This window comes from Caretta caretta, chromosome 7 (assembly GCF_965140235.1).
Source record: "Caretta caretta isolate rCarCar2 chromosome 7, rCarCar1.hap1, whole genome shotgun sequence".
In the NCBI taxonomy this organism is placed as follows: domain Eukaryota; kingdom Metazoa; phylum Chordata; order Testudines; family Cheloniidae; genus Caretta; species Caretta caretta.
In genome coordinates this window covers 120,023,147-120,046,100 of record NC_134212.1, presented here as the reverse complement: position 1 = coordinate 120,046,100, position 22,954 = coordinate 120,023,147, and the positions used below count along the sequence as shown (strand labels likewise).

Genomic DNA, 22,954 nt, shown 5'->3' with positions numbered 1-22,954 from the left:
TTTATTATTTAACTTGGTAATTGTGTTATTTATAGTAACATTGTAAATGCATTTTGGGACACTTTTTTATAATAGATGTTATGAAAAATAAAACTGAATGGCATTGTGCAGCACAGCTGGTGCCTGCAGACTGTGGCTGATGTTAATTTGAGCCTCCAGAGAGCTGTAAATAGGTCCCTAATCCAGATACTTCACCCTCAAATTGCATGAAGTATTGTGTTTTCTGTACTGATCCTAGCTCTTCATCAGATGAGTTTTGCTGTTGAGGTAAAGAGCTGCTTAGAAATACATGGGGCCTGTTTTCCCCAAGGTGTTTGGGGTAGATCAGGGAATAAACACTGGGGAATTTGAACAAAGCTGCCACATTATTCAAAACTGGAGCTTGAAGTAGTCCTTACTCTGGCTAACCTCCCCATGAGCAGGTGGCATCCCATGTTGCTCCTAACAGAGTCCTGCCACCCACCCATCCAAAGTAGGGATCCAAACTTGTCCCCTTCCTGGGGTTTCCTTTTTTGTTAACTTCAACAACAAACATCCACTTGCTGCCAGAGTTTGCCTGTTCTAGGGTTGTTGGTATGTGCAGGTACCCTCTGATCCTGCCCCTAATTCCTGCTGCACCAGATGGAAACACACAAACCCATTCAAGTACTGAATTGGAGTTAACAGAGCATGTCTGTTCTGGCTGCTGGCATGAATAAATGCAAGAATGTGTAAATTTTATGCAGGGTCCTACCACCTAACAATCTGTTACATTCCCATTTAAACTGACAAGACTTTTGCCTGAGTAAGGATGCCAGGATTTGCTTCCATACTTCAGTGTGTGGGGACAGAACAGGTTTGAAATGATGCTGTTGTGAAAAACCGAAAGCCCCATTCTTTCCCCTTTCTCTTTCACTCACTCTTTCTGAGGAAAGGTCACATTTTGAGATGTTGTGGAAGAGGGAACCATAAAATCTGATAAGTCTCTGGATGTGAGAACCTAAAGAGAGAGAGGAATACAAGGATGACTCTTGGGTTGAGAGTCTGGATGACAGGAAATATGATGACAGTAAAGGACCGGGGTAGTTGAAAGTGTTGAGCTTGTTGAGCTTGAGCTGATTGTGAGGCACCCAAAAGGAGCTGTCAGAAATACAACAGGCTGGATGTGGAGAAATATTTGAGTAGTCAGTGCAGATATGGCAACTGAAGCCACGAAAGTGCATGAGGCCACCAAAGATAAGGTGTAGAGCTGGTGTAAATTTTTCATTTAAAACATTTTTTTGACAAAAAATGGCTCTTGCATCAAAATGGAGATTTCCATGGGTCATGTCCAATTTTGACAAAAAGAAATTTGGATTTTCTTTTTTCCCTTGACCAACTGAAAAACGTGTTCCGTGTTTTGGCTGAAATTTTTAGATTCTTAGTTGCCAAAAATGAGAGGGGGCGCGGGAAAAGGTTTTCATTTTTTTTTTTTTTAAGGACAACCTAAAATCTTTGAAGGAAAAATGTTGATGACAGCCAACTTTTCCGTTTTCATATGTATTTTTCATGGGAACCAAAAGCGTTGCCTGACCAGCTCTAATGCAAAGATGGAAGAGGAGACCAAGGGACTGTGCTCTGTGAGATTCCTGCAGATAGCAAAAGCGGTAGAAAGAACTATTGAAGGAAATGCTGAAAGAGCAGCCACACAGACAGACAGACAGACAGAAAACCATAGGAGGAAGAAGGTGTTGAGGAAGGGGGAATAACTAGTGGGTGGTGGAAGGCACAGGAGAGGATGAGGATGGAGTATAAACTCAGCAACTCAGTTAGGAAGAGGGCACTGGCTTCCTTGGTGGTTCTAGTGAAGCAGGTTTTTTTCCTTCTTTTTTTAAAGACCTAAACTGACTTAAATCAGATCAGGACAATGAGGACTTACAGTTAGAGCTGAGCAAAACTCAGTATTTCCATCTCACTGGAAGTTCTGATATTTAGACATTTGTTTTCATCTCGAATTGGGATGAAATGTTGAAATACCAAATCATTTTTGCATAACAAAAAAGTTCAGAAACATTTCTATTCAGCAATGTCAAAACACATTTTTTGTTTTGGTTTGCTGAAGTGAATAGAAACATTTTGCTTTGAATTAGTTTCACATTGCACTGCATGTATCTATGATGCCATGGTGCCTCTTAGGAATTTTAGTTCAGCTGGTCATGCCCTCATTCCTCTGTATGGGACAGGCTCCCTGGCCAGACTACATCTCCCATGATGCACTATATGGCTTAGTCAAAGGGGAGACCACAGTGGATCATGGGAGATGTAGTCCAATTAAGGAGTCCCGCCCCTGGGGGAGGATGGGGGCAGGAAACATTCAAACTACAATTTCCATGAAGCATTGTGGCATCATAGGCAGATACTGTTTAATGTTGAACTGATTCGGAACAAAAATCTTTCAGTTTAGTTCAACATAATGAAATATTTCAATTCAGTTCTAAATTATCCAGAACAAAATATTTCGCATAGATTTTCCTGACAGAAAGCAATTTTTTCTTATTTTTTTGAAAAATCAATTTAGGGGAAACGACATATTTTCATCAAAAAATCACTTAGATGGAAAATTCCCAACAAGCTTTGGTTGCTGCTTTGAAATGAGGCTGGTCTTCAGACCCTTACTTGCCCTGGCAAAAAGAAAAGGAAAAGGAGTACTTGTGGCACCTTAGAGACTAAACAATTTATTTGAACATAAGCTTTCATGAGCTACAGCTCACTTCATAGGATGAAGTGAGCTGTAGCTCACAAAAGCTTATGCTCAAATAAATTGGTTAGTCTCTAAGGTGCCACAAGTACACCTTTTCCTTTTCTTTTTGCGAATACAGATTAACACGGCTGTTACTCTGAAACTTGCCCTGGCAGTTCATCATCACATCTCAAGTGCCGCTCGCTCTCTCGCCTTGTATCAACCATTTTTCTTTTTAACGAGAGCTCTACTCTGAAGCTTGTGCCCCCAAACTTTGAGTTCAGCCCATCTCCCAGCTCAGGTCCTGGCACTGGGAACTGTCAAATTACCCTTTGAGCTGGGATGTGGTTCCACAGAGTTAAAGTGGAGCACAAGCTCTGCCTGCTCACAGAGGGTATTGAAAGATAATTGGAATAAGGGCCCCTTTTTTTTCCTGTCAGGTTTCCTGCTTGAACTTAGGGAGTGAGATACATATCACAGCTTTGGGAAGAAGAAAAAGAAGTAAAAAAAAAAAATTAAGGTGCCCAAGACTTTGGCCATGATATCTTAGCAGAGGGGACAGATGATCCAGTGTGGGCTGCTGAATCAATAAAAATAAATTATGAGTTCTTTGCCATTGCCTCCTTTTATGCGTGACAGAGGACCCTTAAATCACATCTCCACCAGCCAGTAGAGATTGTATTTATGTTTAACTGAGTTACACAAAGATAGAGCACGGGCTTCTGTTATTTTAAGCCATCTAGATGTCTTTTCTTGTGGGAATGCTTGTTTGCTCACAGCCGGGCCATCTAGAAGCAGCAGCAAAGATACTATGGGTGAAAATCATGCCTTGTCAGAGAAATGGCTTAGATAACCTAGTAGGTCTTTTCCATCTCTGACTTCTGTGATTTGTGCTACTTGTGAGCTGTTGTGTTCCCTCCCCCTTCCCCCCCCCCCCCGTGTGTTTTGTTTATATTGGTTTGGGATCCTGCCCAACTATGCCCCATGTTTTGCTGGTAGCTTTAAAAGACTGATTAATACACCATGCCTTCCCCAAAGACGAGCTTACCCTGACTCATGCCCAACAATTAGAATAATATTTAGCTTTTATGGAGTGCTTTTCATCTAGAGGGATGCCAAAATCCTTTACAAACCAAGCTACCAGCTATGCTCAGGGATCCAGCCCAGCCTCTGGGGTGTTAACGCAACAGCTAGTTAATGGTGGGCAATAGCAGCGATTGAAGCTACAGGGCGGTAGGCAGGATATGCTTCTGCAATTTGATCAGGATACCAGTATTAATTAATAATCTTCTTACAAATAATGCTATGGACCCTTTAATGACTAGAAAGAATAAGGGCCTCTTTTTTTCTCCCCCCCCCGCCCCAATATCCTGCCCCAAAGATAGCATGGTGCATCCTGACATCATGCAGGAGCAAATATCCTACCTCAGCAGCAGACTTGGGTGACCCTCCTACCAGCTCTGTTGTACTGACCCTTTAATGTTTTGGCTTTTGGGCCATACTCCAATAGCCAAATATATTCTGGGTTGCTTCTGCCTTGCAGCATTAAGGGCGGGTGGAGGAGGGTTTCCCAGTCCTGCTGCTGCAGAATTGGTGGAGGACAGGCTGTTTTGCTCTCTGCGGACACTTAGCGGTGCATTGGGGAAGAACTGGGTGACGATACCAGTCCCTGATGAATAATGACTGGGAGAGAGGGCTAGCGGACTGCTCGCTGAAGGAGGGGGCCAGGTAAGCCCACCGCGAGGTGAAGAGGGCAGCTGGCCATTCACAAAAACACTAAGAGGTGGATGCTCCTGTACAGAGTGGGGTGCTCTGGTTAAGTGGAAGGGAGCTCCAGGTCAGATGGGCAAGGGGAGCCCAGAGTAATAAGGGGGCAGCTGAGGGTGATATTCAGAATTGGATGGGGGTGGGGGGGTCTGTGGTGGGGTGTGCACCCTGATAGGGTGAATGAGGGCCTGACAGTCCAATTAGATTACCTGGTGCCACCTGGGAGCAGAAGGGCCAGGGTTCGCTGCGGAAGGGCTGGGATAGCACTATAAAGCCAGGAAGTTGAAAGCTGAAAGCGGGCTGAAGGGGAAGGAGGCTGCAGCCACTCCCAGGGATGTAGGAAGTCGTGAGGGAGAATGAGGAAGTCCGGGGGAGATAAGCCCTCAGATGCTGCCCTAGAGGAAGGAGGCTAGCAAGAGGCTTGGAGGGGGTGAAGTAGCCATGGGGAGTAGAGCAGGCTCCTGTGGCAAACCCAGAAACAAGCAAGGGAAGAGAGAGGCTGGTAGGAAGGAGCCCAGCCAAACAGGGATGGGAACTAAGCAGACCTGAACTGCTGCTTATAGGGTCCCTGGGCCAGAACCTGGTGTAGCCTGACAGCCACTTGTATAGGGGCACAGAGCCCTGAGCTGGGGCTGAACATTGTAAGGAGAAGGCATTTGGACAATTTTGGACTTTGTACCCCTGGCAGGGGTGGACTAAATGGGGACCTGGTGGCAGTTTGGCCAGAAGAGAGACTGTCACAGATCAAGCAGAGAGCAGAAGGGTCACCCAATGTCACAAGAGCTTCTTTCCCAGATCTAGGCACGAGGAGGGATACTAGCGGGGAACGCCATTATAGGGTCTGACTATTAAGACCTCAACCTTTGACTTTTGGCCTATTTGCCAGTCATCACTGACCAGGCCTGGCCCTGTCTGACCTTTGTAATCACAAACCCCTGTTGGTGCATCAGCAGGCCAAATGATGTGGAGGAGCTTTCTCACAGTACCCTTCTGTGTAGAAGAAATTGAAAGGGTTTATGCTCTTTGGCATCAAGATATTAGTAGCAGAAAAAGACCCCCAAATGGTTGCAGAAGCTTCCACAGAACTAGGCATGGTATTGGAACTGGAGTAAACAGGAAAGCCAGAGACCTCTTGCTAAGGAGGCAACAAACCCAGCTATCTCACTGTGCTCATGCCGTATTGAATCAGTTATTGTGCACCACTAGTCTGGGCTAGGGAGAATCACAGCGGTTAACACTGTGTGAATGACTCTGTACTGCTAACAGAGTAACCTAAGGGCCCTGTGCTTCCGAAGCAGGAGAATCTGACTTCTCTCCCCATACTGTGGTGAATGTCTCAGGGCCTATGACATCCAGCCATAAGGACTATTGTCAGGTCCTCAAGGCGTGAGTAATGGTTTCATTATTATTTAACATTTATATTGCATTAGAGCCTAAAGACCACAACCAGGTCATGGCCCACTTGTGCTAGGCATTGTACAAACACCTAATAAATGACAGTCCCAAAGAGCATACAGAATGACAGGCAACAGAGCATTTCACACCTGGGTCACCAGCCCTGGTCAAAAGTGACTGCACTTATGACTATTGGAGTGTTTAGCCTATAGGACAAAAGCGAATAGGTCAGTGAATAGTCCACTGAATGCAATCTGATGAAATGAGCTGTAGCTCACGGAAGCTTATGCTCAAATAAATTTGTTAGTCTCTACGGTGCCACAAGTACTCCTTTTCTTTTTGAAGTTGAGACTGGTCCATATCACAGTTGCACTAGTGAACACCTTTGTTGTCTGCTTACAGGGCCTGGATGGATAGGCCTGACAAACGCCCTCTAATGCCCTAGAGGTGCGAATAGATGTGTGAAAACCATAGAAAACCTCAGAAGATCATCTAGTCCAACCCCCTGCTCAAAGCAGGACCAGTCCCCAGTTAAATCATCCCAGCCAGGGCTTTGTCAAGCCTGACCTTAAAAACCTCAAAGGAAGGAGATTCCACCATCTCCCTAGGTAACCCATTCCAGTGCTTCACCACCCTCCTAGTGAAAAAGTTTTTCCTAATATCCAACCTAAACCTCCCCCACTGCAACTTGAGACCATTACTCCTCGTTCTGTCATCTGCTACCACTGAGAACAGTCTAGATCCATCCTCTTTGGAACCCCCTTTCAGGTAGTTGAAAGCAGCTATCAAATCCCCCCTCATTCTTCTCTTCCGCAGACTAAACAATCCCAGTTCCCTCAGCCTCTCCTCCTAAGTCATGTGTTCCAGTCCCCTAATCATTTTTGTTGGATGCTTTCCAATTTTTCCACATCCTTCTTGTAGGGTGGGGCCCAAAACTGGACACAGTACTCCAGATGAGGCCTCACCAATGTTGAATAGATGGGAACGATCACGTCCCTCGATCTGCTGGCAATGCCCCTACTTATACAGCCCAAAAGGCCATTGGCCTTCTTGGCAACAAGGGCACACTGTTGACTCATATCCAGCTTCTCGTCCACCCAAACCCCTAGGTCCTTTTCTGCAGAACTGCTGTCTAGCCATTCGGTCCCTAGTCTGTAGCAGTGCATGGGATTCTTCCATCCTAAGTGCAGGCCTCTGCACTTGTCCTTGTTGAACCTCATCCGATTTCTTTTGGCCCAATCCTCAAATTTGCCTAGGTCCCTCTGTATCCTGTCCCTACCCTTCAGTGTATCTACCACGCCTCCCAGTTTAGTGTCATCTGCAAACTTGCTGAGGGTGCAGTCCATGCCATCCTCCAGATCATTAATGTACCTGTCCTGTGGATGCAGATGGGGACTGCACTCCACAGAGTTGGCGCTTTTCAGGAGAAGTTTAAAAAAACATGCTCTCTCTCTCTCTGTTTACAACAGCAAATTTTGCTCGTTTGTTCTGCATTTCAGAAACGGGAATTTCAAGCTATATGTTCCACCCAGAAGTCTCCATTGACAGTGAAAAGACTCCCATTGGCTTCAGTGGGCGTTGGATCCAGCCCCAAGTACTTGTTTTCCAACCAAAAAATGAAAAGCAGCCCAGGCCAAAGAGGATTAAAAGAGGGCATTTTTCTTCAGTTCTTTTATTCATTTTTGTTTTGAGGACACATTTGACAGTCTCAGCAATTTGGTGATCGCAAGGGCTCTTGAACATATTTGGCTTTTGTGTCTGATCTCTGGACTCGTTTCTTTCATTTTCAGGGGTTTCTTTTGCCAGCCCTGCCTGAAGCCATATTCTGATTTTATTTTCTTACATATTTTTATAGGAGCAGATCCTCTGCGGCTGTAGATTGGTTTGGTCAACTGGAGCCAGGGTGATTTACACCAGGAAAGGAACTGGCTCCTCAGGTGTTATCAGTGCCTTTTGTTCTTGCGAAATGAAACCCCTCAACCAATAGAGTTCTCAGACACCAGCTTCTGCGAGTAGGCTCACCAAAGCCAGTGAGGGAGGGTTGGTTTATGGTGAGAGCATTGGGCTGGTGTTCTGAGAGATTCCGTTTCTCTTGCCTGTTGTGCCCAGACTTGCTGTGTCAGTTACTCTGAGCAAATTATAACTTAATCTTTCTCCACCTCAGTTTTCCTCATCAGTGAAACAAGGCTATTTCTTGTCTTTCTTACAGTGGTGGTATGGGCTGTGCCCCAATTAATGTTGTGCAAAGTGCTTTGAATTCCTCAGGTGGAAGGTACCATCATAATATTTAGCACCTCTGTCCTCTCTTCCCAGGAGGAAACTGTATTGTTAAGATGTTAACCACTACACCCAAGCAGCTGGGATAAGCGAGTGCAGTGTCATTGCATATGGCAGGTGTATATGACTGGGGATATGTGTGGGGCTAGGAGGAACGTCATGGTCCTGTCTAGAAGGGGTTGTGTGAACATTATTTTTGAGGAAGGAAGAAAAAAAATCACAAATCAAATCTCAGCGGGAGCCTCCCCATTTCAGCTGTTTTTGCATAACCCTGCCCACCCCCCTCAAAAAAAACATGAATTTCCCTTGATCTTGATGCAAACCCATAAAATGAGATCAAATTCATTTCAAAGCTCTGCAGCCCTTAATTTGGAGTCTGTTAAGTGACCCAACAACAGATGAGATTTGTGTGGTGTGGGATTGGACTCTGAGTGCTTTTCTCCATGCTGGGGCCCTGATTTAGCAAAACTCTTTTGCACAACCTTAACTTTGAGTGTGTGAGGAGTCCCATGGAAGTAATTGACATTAATAGGACTAAAGTTAAGCAGATGTTTGTGTCTTGCTAGATCAGGCTGTGGACCGTATACTGTGCAGTTTCCTGTTGGTGGTAGAGACTGGCTTAATGACCAAATTAATTCCCGATGAAACTACATTGAAGTCCAGTGGATAAATTGGCTTGACTTTTTTTTTTCTTTAAGACTATAGTGCAAGCAATCAAACAGCCAGGAACTGCATCTGCCCTTTTTTGTTGGCTCTCAGAAACACTGGTGCTGGTCTCCCCTCAATTGCAGAAGGTCCATGGGGAGCACTGCCCATTGGCCCATGTTTTCATCAGCCCCATCAGTGCAGCTGCTTTCATCAGAGTCCAGGAAATGCAAATTCCAATAGTGGACAAGCTTTCCTCAGCTAGCATTGAGGGAAAAGGTTACAAATGTGATGGAAAATGAGTATTTAGCTTGGAAATGAAAAAATGCACTCCAGCGTTTAAGAGTGTGAGAGGGAGAGCTCTCATTTTTCATAGCTAAAGCTATCCCTTCTCTCTCTTTTTTACAACAAGACGCTGCCTGCACAACACGCCTTCCTTTGCTCCTTATTAATTACACTCTGCAAATATGTGGACAGGGCTACTGATGAGCTATGTTAATCTCTCTGCTGATAAAGCCGATTGCTGAGGATAGGGATGAATTGCATGCTGCGGTTCAAGGCTGGCTTCTCAGCTTCTCTACCTAAAGTGATCACACATCTCTCTCTAATGAGGATGTCTCCTTGATACATGAGAGTAACTGCCTTTGACTTGACACTTCTCAGTTGTTTGGAAGTTCTTTATCAAGCCGCTGAAGGAATCAAATGCATTTACACTGTAAAGAGCCATACTTCTATGTGGGGGTATATGCAAAGCACTTCACCAATTTAGAGGTGGCAAGATCTGGGGAAAGATTTAATGAACTAAAGTTATTTTCCTTCATAGTAAAATTGTGTGGCCAGGAAAGGTTCTTACGCCCCTGAAGGTGCTCAGGGGCTCGTGAGCCCTTCTGTAATTTATGTTTTCAAGGATTCCTAATATTTCTTCCATACAACAGGAATTCCCCTGTGCTTGGTGTTTTCCATATGGACCAAAACTGAGGCGGCTGTGGCAGATCTTGGTCCATTTGCAGGTTCTTTCTCTGTGTGTTCTTTTTCTTTTTGCTCAAAGTAAAAGCTACCAGATCGACCGGTCTTGGAGACTGAAAGCCTCTGTCTTGAGGAGAAGTACATTATGCTTGCCATGTATGCAGCAGTGCAAGCTTCCTCATGCTGTCCCTGCTGTCCCCATGCTTTCACCCTGACCTGGAGGAGCCACCTCTAGTGGACAAAAGCAGAGGCTGATACTTAGGCCTGGTCTACACTTAAAAGTTAGGTTGACTTAGCTATGTCTCCCAGGGCTGTGAAAAATATTGTGACCTGAGCTCTGTAGTTAGGTCGACATAATCCCTACTGTAGATGCAGCTAGGCTGATGGAAGAATTCTTCCGTTGACCAAGCTTTCACCTCTCGGAGAGGTAAATGAACTGCACTGATGGAAAAACCCCTTCCATCGAGGCAGGAAGCATCTTTGCTGTGGCGCAATAGCAGCTGTAGGGTAGACATGCCCTTAGAATGGAAACTCTTTGGATCAGGAACTGTCGTTTTGGTTCTGTGTTTGGACAACAGGGTCCTGGTCCATGATTGAGGCCCCTAGATGCTACTGCACTACAGATAATTAACTATAGTGGTAGGAGTTTTTTGTGGTGTGGCTGCTTGCTAGAGCCAGTTGGGATTTTTTTCTTCAAAATGATTTTTCAACAGATAATGCAGTTTCTGGAAAAAAAAATGATTTTGCTGAGTTTTTTTCAAATTTTCCATTAGGAAAACCGAAATGAACGATTTCACTTCAGATAACTTAATTTTGAGTTAATTCAACGTTAAACTGCGTTTTCACATGAGATTGCATTGCCTCATGGGAGTTGTAGTTTGGCTGTCTCGTGTCCCTGTTCTGTCCTATGGGCTGGGCTCCCTGCCTGGACTACAATCTCCTATGATGCAATGTGGTGTCCCCTCTGACTGAGCTGCCTGGTGCCTCATGGAAGTCACATGACTAGGGGGCATCATGGGAAATTACTTTGGCCACAGAGCCCAGCCCCCAGGGGAGAATGGGGGCATCAAGTAAATGAACGCCAACACCCAGTTCAATAAACAGAAATTAAACCTTTCAATTCAGGCATATAGAAATTTTTCATTTTGATTGAAAATGCCAGAATGAAATGTCTCTCCATTTCCAACTCAATATTACTTGGAGAATTGTGTTTGGTGAAAAATTTTGATATTTCAACATTTCATCAAAAAATATATATAATTTCAATATCAAAATTTTGCGCAGGATGGAAGTTCCCATTTTTGCTCAGCTCCAACACTTACCCGGTAGCGAATGGATTAAGTGTGCCAACTGTATCTTGCATAGGGCACCAAACATCCTTTGGTCACAGCACTCTCTGGGAGACCCCGGTGGAAACTCTCTCTCTTGCCTTCTGCTTCTCAGGTTGTTGGGTACTGTTGAGCATAGTGTTGGGGTAGTACATGGAATTCCTCCCAAAGCAGGGTTGGAAATGCCTTATTGCCAAACACTAACTTTTTAGCTTGGAAAAGAGATGACTGAGGGGGGACATGATAGAGGTCTATAAAATCATGACTGGTGTGGAGAAAGTAAATAAGGAAGTATTATTTACTCCTTCTCATAACACAAGAATTAGGGGTCACCAAATTAAATTAATAGGCAGCACATTTAACACAAACAAAAGGAAGTATTTTTTTCAAATTAATGCACAGTCAACCTGTGGCACTCCTTGCCAGAGGATGTTGTGAAGGCCAAGTCTATAAAAGGGTTCAAAAAAAGAACTAGATAAGTTCATGGAGGATAGGTCCATCAATGGTGATTAGCCAGGATGGACAAGAATGGTGTCCCTAGCCTCTGTTTGCCAGAAGCTGGGAATGGGCAACAGGGGATGGACGGTGGTGGCTGTGCAAAATCGTAAACAGGCCCTGAAATTTCTTGAAGATAACTGCTAAGTACCGTGCCATTTAAAAGCCTGTCTGAAACAAACTGGGACCTTGGCTGTTTCTTTCAGTCTGTGATGTATGTCTTGGCTGTATGTATGACATTGCTTTGGTAGTTTCGTTTGCTCCCTTAGTATCACAAGGCAATGTCATGAAGAAAGGGACTTTCACAGCTTTATTCACAAAGGTTTGATATTAAGACTCCCTGCAATCCTCCCTGGTTTTTAAACTCCCCAACCTATTGTACATGTTACACGTATTGACTCTGAAGTGGCTTGTTTCATAAGCGAGAGCTGTGTTTTGTGCTGGCAGAAGCCACTCCGTTTGTGGTTGTAGTATGAGCATGCCTCCAGCATTGGGCGTGTGTGTGTGTGTGTTTGTGATTTGTATGTGTGATACGTTGTAGGGACTCTGTTGTAGATCACTAATGCTTCAAGCAACTCCTGTTATTTTCTAGGACCCTTTGTGAGGTTTATCTGCTAAGGGCTGCTTACATTTCTGCTTTGCTCTCATTTTCAGCATGGTTTCCAGACACTAAAGGCAGTAGTAGGCCTGGATTCTGCTTTGTTATGCTGGTGTCAATCCAGAAGAGCTCCACCAAAGTTGATGGCTTTACTCCAGATTTAAACCAGGATGACAGAGCTGGATTTGGCCCATTAGTACATAGTCAGCATTGGCCTAGTATTCGCAAGTTTTGCTAATGATAAATTACATGCTGTAAGGTACAATGACAATGAGCATGAAACGCAGCAAGGGCTGTGTAAGGAACCGAGGCCTTACAGAGAGAATATGAACACAGCATCCACTGGAAATTACAGGGGAAATTAAATGGGCAGAATGTAATTACCCTGTTGGAATCTGTCCAGGATGCTGGAACCCAATATATCTCATACATCTAAGATCTGATCCAGCTCCCATTGACTTCAATGGAAGCTGGATTGGGTTCCTAAACTGGAAAACAAGCACCATGTCAGTATAAGAAAAATCAAACCTTCGAGTGGCTTTACGTCTCAGGCGAAAGATTACCCTTCCAGTACCACAGCGCCCCCTAGATTTGTGTGGGGCATTGATTCAGGAGTCAGAGGGAAGAGCGCCACCTCCTGAGTGACTAAGAGCACTACCCTTGAAGGGTACTGGTGGCGTTGCTTCTCAGATCTGACAAGAGCATTGCCGCGGGGCAATAGGAAGCATCCTAAAACTAAGCCACTCTAACCAGGGTATCCTTGAGACAGTGGGAATCCAGCCCCATTGCATCCATCACCCAGCATGTAGTGATGGATTGTGGGATGTTAATCAGGAAAGGCAAACTTGTGCAGCAGCCAGGTGACTGGGTCACCATTTCTTGCTGATAGTTCCTCATCTTGTGCGGAAGGCTGTGTAGAAGCTTTTAATTTATAGCATGAAGGTATTTTTCTTATTTCCCTCCTGCATCACGTTGATTTATAGAGTGACCTACCCTGACTCAAATCTGTCCAGCAACTGTTCCTTCACGTTCCCTGCCAAAAGCTGCTTAACTTATATTTCCCCCCTCCCGCACTTAAGTTCTACCCTGGAGGAAATAATGGAGCCAAACAAGAGCAAGAGAGAGAACAGTAACCACAGTATAAAGATGAATGAATGCTTGAAACAGACATCCCATCTATTAACCTAGGCAGAAGCAGGTGCCCCAGGGTCTTTTATAGTTCCCATAGATCTCTTCCCTCTGATATGCTGTCAATAAGACGGTACTGCAACCTGGGTTTTGTGACAGTGATTAACACATTTGCACTTTTCCCTTCAGCTAGGATGACCAGATAGCAAGTGTGAAAAATCGGGACGGGGGTGGGGGGTAATAGGAGCCCATATTAAAAAAAAAAAAGCCCCAAATATCGGGACTGTCCCTATAAAAGTGGGACATCTGGTCACCCTACCTTCAGCCTTTAACTCATTGCCCCAGGTGGCTGTTAAGCAGGGAAAGGCCAAATTAAAGGCCTGGCCCTGCAAATGCCATGGAGTGTAGTGCACCAACCAGGTTTTTGAAAAATGGTCTAAATATTTTCATTTTTTAAAAAAATGCCAATTTTTTTTTTTAAAAGGGCCTATTTTGAGCCCTGGAAAACATAGAAACAAGGGTGAGATTTCAAAATTTTGCAAAATTGAAAAAAAACCCAAAACCCCAATAAGGGCATGGGGCAGGTCTACACTGTCACTTCAGTCAATCTAAGTTACGTCGCTCTGGGGCGTGGAAAACCCCTGAGTGATGCAAATTTTGCACTGTCCAAACAGGCACTTTATCGGTGGGAGACGCTCTTCTGCTGACATAGCTTCCGCCTCTCACTAAGGTGGAGTAATTATGCTGACGGGAGAGTGCTCTCCTGTTGGCACAGAGTGTCTTCACCAGATGCTGCGCTGATGTGTCATAGAATAGAATCATAGAATATCAGGGTTGGAAAGGATCTCAGGAGGTCATCTAGTCCAATCCCCTGCTCAAAGCGGGAGATGTAGCTCTGTAGTGTAGACTTTCCCCTGTTGGGTCCCATTAACGTCAGTTGGATGAATCACATTGTAAGCACTGTATTAGGCTGCAAAGCCTAGATTTGTAAAGGTATTTAGGCTCTGTTCAGCATTTCAACACCTACAAGACTTAGGAGCCCAAGACTTGGTCTACACCTAAAACTTAAGACGGCATAGCTACGTCACCTAGGGATGTGAAAATATCACACTCCTGAGACGTAGTTAAGCCAGCGTAAGCCCCAGGGTAGAAGCCTCTGGATTGGTGGAAAAATTCTTCCTTCAACATTGCTACCATCTCTCCCTGGAGTGTATGGTGTTACCTTTTAAATTAGTTAAGTGTCGCCGTGGTGAGCCAAGCAATGCCTAGATACCTTTCATAATCTGATGTTGGCAGGAGTGTCCTACCTGTAGAGCTACGTGTGCAGGGGAAAGAAGAAGTGGGAGAAGGCATAGTTATTGGCACTCTGAGTAATGTTATGTGGAGGTCTTATGGGAGGGGGCGAGTACAGCTAGCATAATATCTCTAGGTGTGCTGAGGGGTGTGAGCTCACCAGCAACCCGTTACACCTTTTAACTTCCCTTCCAGCACAGCTGACCAAGGCCTTGATTCAGCCAAGTACTCAAGCATGTGCTTAACTTTAAGCATGCTTCTCTTCCAGAGAAGAGCAACAACAATGATTAAAGGTCTAGAAAACATGACCTATGAGGGAAAATTGAAAAAACTGGGTTTGTTTAGTCTGCAGAAGAGAAGACTGAGGGGGGACATGATAACAGTTTTCAAGTACATAAAAGGTTGTTACAAGGAGGAGGGAGAAGAATTGTTCTTCTTAACCTCTGAGGATAGGACAAGAAGCAAGGGGCTTAAATTGCAGCAAGGGAGGTTTAGCTTGGACATTAGTAAAAACTTCCTAACTGTCTCTGGAATAAATTGCCTAGGGAGGTTGTGGAATCTCCATCGCTGGAGATTTTTAAAAGCAGGTTAGACAAACACCTGTCAGGGATGGTCTGATAATACTTAGTCCTGCCATGAGAGCAGGACTCTGGACTAGATGACCTCTCAGGTCCCTTCCAGTCCTATGATTCTATGTAAGTCCCATTGACTTTCATGGGCCCTACGTGCTGACTATAAAAGGGGGTGAAACAAAACCTTAGCTTGAATTTTGGCATGTTCAAAATCTGAATCTGCATTTTGTGCTTTGAACACATCTCTGCTAAAGGAAAAGGAGTACTTGTGGCACCTTAGAGACTAACCAATTTATTTGAGCATGAGCTTTCGTGAGCTACAGCTCACTTCATCGGATGCATACCGTGGAAACTGCAGCAGACTTTATATACACACAGAGAATATGAAACAATACCTCCTCCCACCCCACTGTCCTGCTGGTAATAGCTTATCTAAAGTGATCATCAGGTTGGGCCATTTCCAGCACAAATCCAGGTTTTCTCACCCTCCACCCCCCCACACAAATTCACTCTCCTACTGGTGATAGCCCATCCAAAGTGACAACTCTTTACACAATGTGCATGATAATCAAGTTGGGCCATTTCCAGGTTCTCTCACCCCCTCACCCCCCTCCCAAAAACCACACACACAAACTCACTCTCCTGCTGGTAATAGCTCATCCAAACTGACCACTCTCCAAGTTTAAATCCAAGTTAAACCAGAACATCGGGGGGGGGGGGGGGGTTGAGGATAGGAAAAAACAAGGGGAAATAGGCTACCTTGCATAATGACTTAGCCACTCCCAGTCTCTATTTAAGCCTAAATTAATAGTATCCAATTTGCAAATGAATTCCAATTCAGCAGTTTCTCGCTGGAGTCTGGATTTGAACTTGGAGAGTGGTCAGTTTGGATGAGCTATTACCAGCAGGAGAGTGAGTTTGTGTGTGTGGTTTTTGGGAGGGGGGTGAGGGGGTGAGAGAACCTGGAAATGGCCCAACTTGATTATCATGCACATTGTGTAAAGAGTTGTCACTTTGGATGGGCTATCACCAGTAGGAGAGTGAATTTGTGTGGGGGAGTGGAGGGTGAGAAAACCTGGATTTGTGCTGGAAATGGCCCAACCTGATGATCACTTTAGATAAGCTATTACCAGCAGGACAGTGGGGTGGGAGGAGGTATTGTTTCATATTCTCTGTGTGTATATAAAGTCTGCTGCAGTTTCCACGGTATGCATCCGATGAAGTGAGCTGTAGCTCACGAAAGCTCATGCTCAAATAAATTGGTTAGTCTCTAAGGTGCCACAAGTACTCCTTTTCTTTTTGCGAATACAGACTAACACGGCTGTTACTCTGATCTCTGCTAAAGGTAAATAGTCCTGGAAATTGCTCGGGATTATGGCCGTCCCATTTTCCCAAGGGTTGGGATAAAGCTTTGGCTTTGTTTCTTTTATGTATGGTTCAGGTAATGTTTCCTTACCTGAAACGCTGAGGTTTTGCCCATGATTGATTGTGAAGCCCTTTGTATGCGAGCAAGGCAGATTTTGACCCCAGTCCAGCAGTCTGATCCTAGTTGGGAGTGTGAACTCTTATGCCTAGGGAAAGTCTCATAAAAAAGAATGGCGCTTAGCAAGGTGTGCAGACTGGTTCAGGGCCTGCGCATGAATCCTTTCTCCATGGATCTTCATTGTGTTTGAGGAGTTTCGTTGTCAAGCACCTTGGGGAATAAAGAGAGGAGTAGTCGAGTGTGATTTCTGGTCGGGCTACTTGGATAACAAGGCCCATCTCGTTCCATCCCTGACCTTGAATAACTATAGCTGTGGAGAAGCTAGCTAACAATGTTAAAGGAATTCTTGTTGGCATGTTTTATTTCAAATGCAAAACATCCCGCGGATTAAAATAAATGTTACTAGTTACATGGATGCATTGAGCTAATGATTTTCTTTTTACCTACTTGATCCTATAATAACCCAAATTTAATGGATAAATGCTAAGCTCTCCTTTGGGTGATTTCAGATGCATTAAGTACATAGTTACAAAATCTTAAAGGAAGATTCTTTTCTTTTTCTTTCTCCCCTGCAGGTGATTCTCATTCTAACAAAGCTCTACGACTTCAACTTGGGGAGCGTTACTGAAAGCTCGCTGTGGAGGTAAGTGGTTTGCGGAAATCACAGTGAATGGCAGGGAGTGGTTTGCTGGGCCTCATGTCAAATGGGCTGCTGAGACCAAGAGAACCTGAATTGGATGATCAGGGAAAGGTGGGGGGAATCAGAACGAGCTTGTGAGCTACTCTGGGAAAACAGTCTTTGTTTGTGAGCTCACTAATTGTACGCCAGTAAGAGGTGGATGGATAGGTGGTGTTCTGATTAAGATACCTGACTGGGACCTAAGAGATCTGGGTGTTGGTCCTACGTCTGCCATAAATTCACCGTAGGCCTTCACGCACCTGGCTGACCCTCAGTTACCCATCGGTTAAATGGGGACAATAATCCTCTTTTTTTTTTTTTTTTTTTTGGCTGCCTTACGTTATTTAGATCACTAACTCTTCAGGGCAGGGATTGTCTCTTATTCTGCTTGTGTACAGTGCCTAGCACAATGGGGTCTGATATGAGCTAGGAACTCTAGGCACTGATGTAATGCAAATAATAAAGATGGCCAGAAGAAAAGTCTGTTAGAGAGAGTACATCGGGGAATGACATTTAAAAAAAAAAAAAAAGAAAACCAATTCAGACCAGTAAAAACTTGATGGCAAAGAGACTGGTCTTGGCTAAGTGAAAAAGCCCACCTAACTTCTGCATACAGCTGTTGTATTATTATTTGTCTTACCATAGGAGCCCTAGACATGGATCGGGGCCTCACTGTGCTAGGCGCTGTACAGACACAAAACTAAAAGGTGGTCCCTGACCCAACAAGCTTTCCCCTTGCATCCAATCCTGTCCTGTATTTCTCATATAGTGGCCCAAATCCTGGACCCACGGATACTTACAGCAAAACTTCCATTGATTAGGATTGGGCTCAGGAATTCTTGTTACAGGTGGAGAACTTTTATTTGCAAAGCATGTTTACAGTACAAACAGCTAACTTACCATCCCAACCAATCCTCTCCTCCACCTTTGAGCCCCTCTGGAAGGCAGGCAGGTGGTATCACAATTCGGCACATAGGTGGAGGTGAGCAGAGGCCTGTCTGAAGTCTCACAGGGGAATCAGTATCCAAATCGAAATTAGAATCAGGAGTTCCAGGCTCAGTTCACACCTCCCATGTGTTGTGCCATTACTGACTTGGATAGATTAGCCAATATACAGTGAGTTTACTGCTTTTGGTTGTACTTTGTTTCTTCTATGGCCATTTAATGACCGTGTTTTATGCAAGCATTTGAATTCTCTCAACAGATTCAAATTGCAGAGACTGAGCTGCAGTCCTGCTACGAAATTACAGGGGGATTTAAATAGGCACACAATATATTTCGGCTCATGGAACTACAACATGGATGTTTTATATATATGCCATGTACAAATGGGTGGGTGTGTATGTGTGTCACACAATTATAAGTGTGTGTTAATAACATATATACACAGGTTTACAGACAGCATATAAATATGTGGGCCATATCCTTAGCTCGTGTAAATTAGCTTAGCTCCATTCAAGACAGTTTACACCAGCTGGGGATCTTGACCTTTGTATTTCCGCCTGTTCTGCAGAAAGGCAGAGTCTTAAACCGAGCGAAATGGTTTTTCAATGGTATGCACCATACAGGGCAAAATAAATTTTCCAGGGCTGGGACTATACTTCACTGTTATACCTATTATAGTGCGTTTATTGTTAACTTGCAGCAAGAATTATTAGTGAGTCTGCCAGTCAGTCCGTGGTAAAACTCTGTTACTGGCTGTGTCACTTCTGCACAGACACTCTGTTGCCCTGCTTTCCACCCAGACTTTTTGATGTCTTTGTTCTCCTATTAACTTGAAAGTCACTTCTGCAAGACAAAAAGAAAAGGCGTACTTGTGGCACCTTAGAGACTAACCAATTTATTTGAGCATGAGCTTTCGTGAGCTACAGCTCACTTCACTACAGCTGTAGCTCACGAAAGCTCATGCTCAAATAAATTGGTTAGTCTCTAAGGTGCCACAAGTACTCCTTTTCTTTTTGCGAATACAGACTAACACGGCTGTTCCTCTGAAACCTGTCATTTTGCAAGACAGTTTCAGGAGCATTACCGGATGGGGGCTAACCATGCAGCAGTCAGTTAATGCATTAGGAGTTAATTGTTCATAATAGCTCTTGAAACTTCTTGACTTGCCTGGCAACTCTAAAGCCTAATTGCACTATACCATGGTAATCTGCAAATGTATAAATAATCATGAAACTAAGAAGGAACACAGCCGTTTTCACTTACCTCGTACTTTTCAGGGTCTTTAAGCCTTGACAACTTTTGCCTTGCACCTAACAAGTACAAATGACACAGTAATTATACTTTAAGCATAATTACCACGCAATCTGCTCTGCATAAATAATGTAACGAGCCAGCAAATCCTGTCTTAATGCCAAGAAATTGCAGCCGCATTTGAGCTGTGCAAAAAGGTGATAGTGACATTCCTCTTGGAGTTTTTTCTTTTTCAGAGAGAGGAAGGTGGAGATTAGCCATCAGCTCAAACTAAATGTTTCCAAGAATGTCTTATAGCTCATAAAGAAGATATGCTAAAAACGTAGACAGCTTTGTGAAACCCATTTTAGTATTGTCCTGGACAGTCCATCTAGTTTGCAGCAGAGATTACAGAGTGGTAAATAATGACATGGAAAAAGAAAAGGAATACTTGTGGCACCTTAGAGACTAACAAATTTATTTGAGCATAAGCTTTCCTGAGCTACAGCTCACTTCATCGGATGCATTCAGTGGATTCATTTCCACTGAATGAATCTGATGAAGTGAGCTGTAGCTCACGAAAGCTTATGCTCAAATAAATTTGTTAGTCTCTAAGGTACCACAAGTCCTCCTTTTCTTTTTGTGGATAAAAAATGACATGGAGTGGGTTCTTGTGGCTAGATCAAGGGATTAGGAGTCATGGGTTCTGTTCCAAGTTCTGGTCAGGAGTGAACTCTAGTGATTAGAGCAGGGGACTGGGAGTCAAGACTCCTGGGTTCTAATACCAGTTGATTTGCCTGATGATCCTGTGCCTCAGTTTTCTCATCTGAAAAATGCAGAATAAAAAGGTTTCATGAAGGCTTGTAAAGTGCTTTGAGTTCCTCTAATGGAAGGTGTTACAGTAATGCATGATCTTTATTAATAATGGCATATTCAATGGTAAGAATGAGCTGATAAATACTCACATACAACATGATATCTGAGCTCCTATGTGGTTTAAAATAATCACAAGTATGTACAGGGACTCCTGGATTTTTCTGTTTTCTGGGGTTAAGGCATGTTCTTGCAACTACACAATAGTTCTGCTCTCCTAAACAATAGCACTTCTTGATCCTGGCTCTGAATAGTCAGCAAACAGGTCGGTTTCCAGAAGAGAAGGACTCTTATGGCAGACAGCAGTAAACCATGTACTAAAGCTTCAGAGGAGGTGGGAATAGGAAACCATGCAGTATTGTCTCCAAATTTGGGCTTCATCCTTCATTCCTCACGCATCAGAAACTGCCACTGAATTCCCTCGTGGTCCTTGGGAGACTAAAACGAGAGGCTGCTTTTAATGAAAAACTGCACGGCAATAGAAAAGCTATTCTGAACCCTGCATCTAAATACAAAGACAAGTAAATCAATAGGAAAATGTCCTGAGTGTAATTAAAAAGAAAAAAAAAAAAGAATTAACAGCTATATTGGATGCTGCTCTGCTAACTGTCTGATGTCGGTTAAGTCAGAGGAAATGCTACTCAGCATTCAAATGAAGGCATAGAGGCATTGCTGAAGACCTGTGAATGTTTTTATTTTCTTATGTCATTTTTCATATTATTTTGGGAATATGGTGGTGTGGCTTTTTTTTTTTTTAAAGTTTTATCCATCTTAGCGATTTTAGCAATGCAGAAGGGAGTTGAAAGGGGTCGGGTCAGGTCCTGGGAGGACTGTGCTGGGGGAGGTGTGATGCAGAGCGAGCCTGCCCCTCATTCGCCCTGCAGTGGCTGATCCTGTCCCGCAAGGCTGGGCCCAGGCCTCTGCTCTGGGTGTTGTGATCAAGCGCATGGGGTTGCAGCACCACTGAGCTTTGGCCTGGCTGCTTCCTCATCATGATGACGTAGGGGTGCGAGGCCAAATTTGAGTGAGTGGTACTGTGACCCTGTGTGCTAGGTTGCAATGCCACGAACTCAGATTTGGCCTGGTCACTCCTACTCCCCCACTTCACGACGGAGGGATGGCCAAACCTGAACGACACTGTGCCCCTATATGCTAGGCTGCACCACCCAGAGCGGGGAGCCAGGCCTAGCCCTGCGGGACAGAAGCCAGAGGAGCTGCTGCTGCAGGGTGAGGGTTTTTTAAAATTTTGTTTTATATGTTGTTTCTGGTTTTATGTTGTGTTATATTGTATTTGTGAAAAACACTGGACTCTTGGCCTTGCTATAACAGATTGGTCTAGGGGTCCCCTACTCCAACATCTGGTTCTCTGGCCAGTACCAATTACTTCAGAGGAAAGTGCAAGAAAACACCACCCTGGACCTAACCCTCTCAGGATTGGTCTACACTAGAAAATTAGATCGACCCAGCGGTGTTGCTCAAGGGTGTGAAAAATCCATCCCCTGAGCAACACAGTTAAGCCAGCTAAGTCCCCGTGTAGATAGGCTAGGTCGATGGAAGAATTCTTCCTTTGACATAGCCACTGCCTCTTGGAGAGGTGGCTAGCTTACGTTGAGAACCCCTCCCATTGGCAAAGGTAGTGTCCACACTGAAACGCGACAGCAGCATTTCAAGCACAGGTGCCGACTTTCCAAAGTGCTGGGGGGTGCTCGACTCCCAGGCCCCACCCCCGCCCTGCCTCTTCCTGCCCCCACTCCAACCCCGCCCCGCCTTTTCCCAGCCCTCTCCCGAGCGCGTCCTCACTCCTTTCCTCATGGAAAGTTTTTGCTTTCCATGGATTTTTTTTTCATAAAAAAACTCAAAAAACTTAATCAACAATTTACTCTGAAATGCTGCTGTCAGGGTTCCTTCCCCACTCTGAACTCTAGGGTACAGATGTGGGGACCTGCATGAAAGACCCCCTAAGCTTATTCTTACCAGCTTAGCTTAAAAGCTGCCACCACCAAAGTGTTACACAAAGAACAGGGAAAGAGCCCGCTTGGAAATGTCTTTCCCCCCAAAAATCCCCCCAAGCCCTCCACCCCCTTTCCTGGGGAAGGCTTGATAAAAATCCTCACCAATTTGCATAGGTGAACACAGACCCAAACCCTTGGATCTTAAGAACAATGAAAAGCAATCAGGTTCTTAAAAGTAGAATTTTAATTAAAGAAAAAGTAAAAGAATCACCTCTGTAAAATCAGGAAGGGAAACACCTTACAGGGTAATCAGATTCAAAACATAGAGAATCCCTCTAGGCAAAACCTTAAGTTACAAAAAGACACAAAAACAGGAATATACATTCCATTCAGCACAACTTATTTCAACAGCCATTTAAACCAAACAGAATCTAACGCATATCTAACTAGATTGCTTACTGACTTTTTACAGGAGTTCTGACCTGCATTCCTGCTCTGGTCCCAGCAAACGCATCACACAGACAGAGAGGACCCTTTGTTTCCCCCCTCCCCGAGCTTTGAAAGTATCTTGTCGTCATTTTGGTCAGGTGCCAGCGAGGTTATCTTTAGCTTCTTAACCCTTTACAACTG

The 22,954-nt window shown here is 44.3% G+C and overlaps 1 protein-coding gene across 1 annotated transcript in view; it reads left to right on the top strand.

The window, feature by feature from the left end:
* The window catches only part of SORCS3 (sortilin related VPS10 domain containing receptor 3), a 500,711-nt gene that overhangs the window by 141,851 nt on the left and 335,906 nt on the right, over positions 1 to 22,954 (top strand). The window contains exon 2 of the mRNA XM_048857132.2: positions 17,221 to 17,288. Coding sequence (XP_048713089.2) covers positions 17,221 to 17,288 — 68 coding nt within the window. The remainder of the gene's footprint in view (positions 1 to 17,220; positions 17,289 to 22,954) is intronic.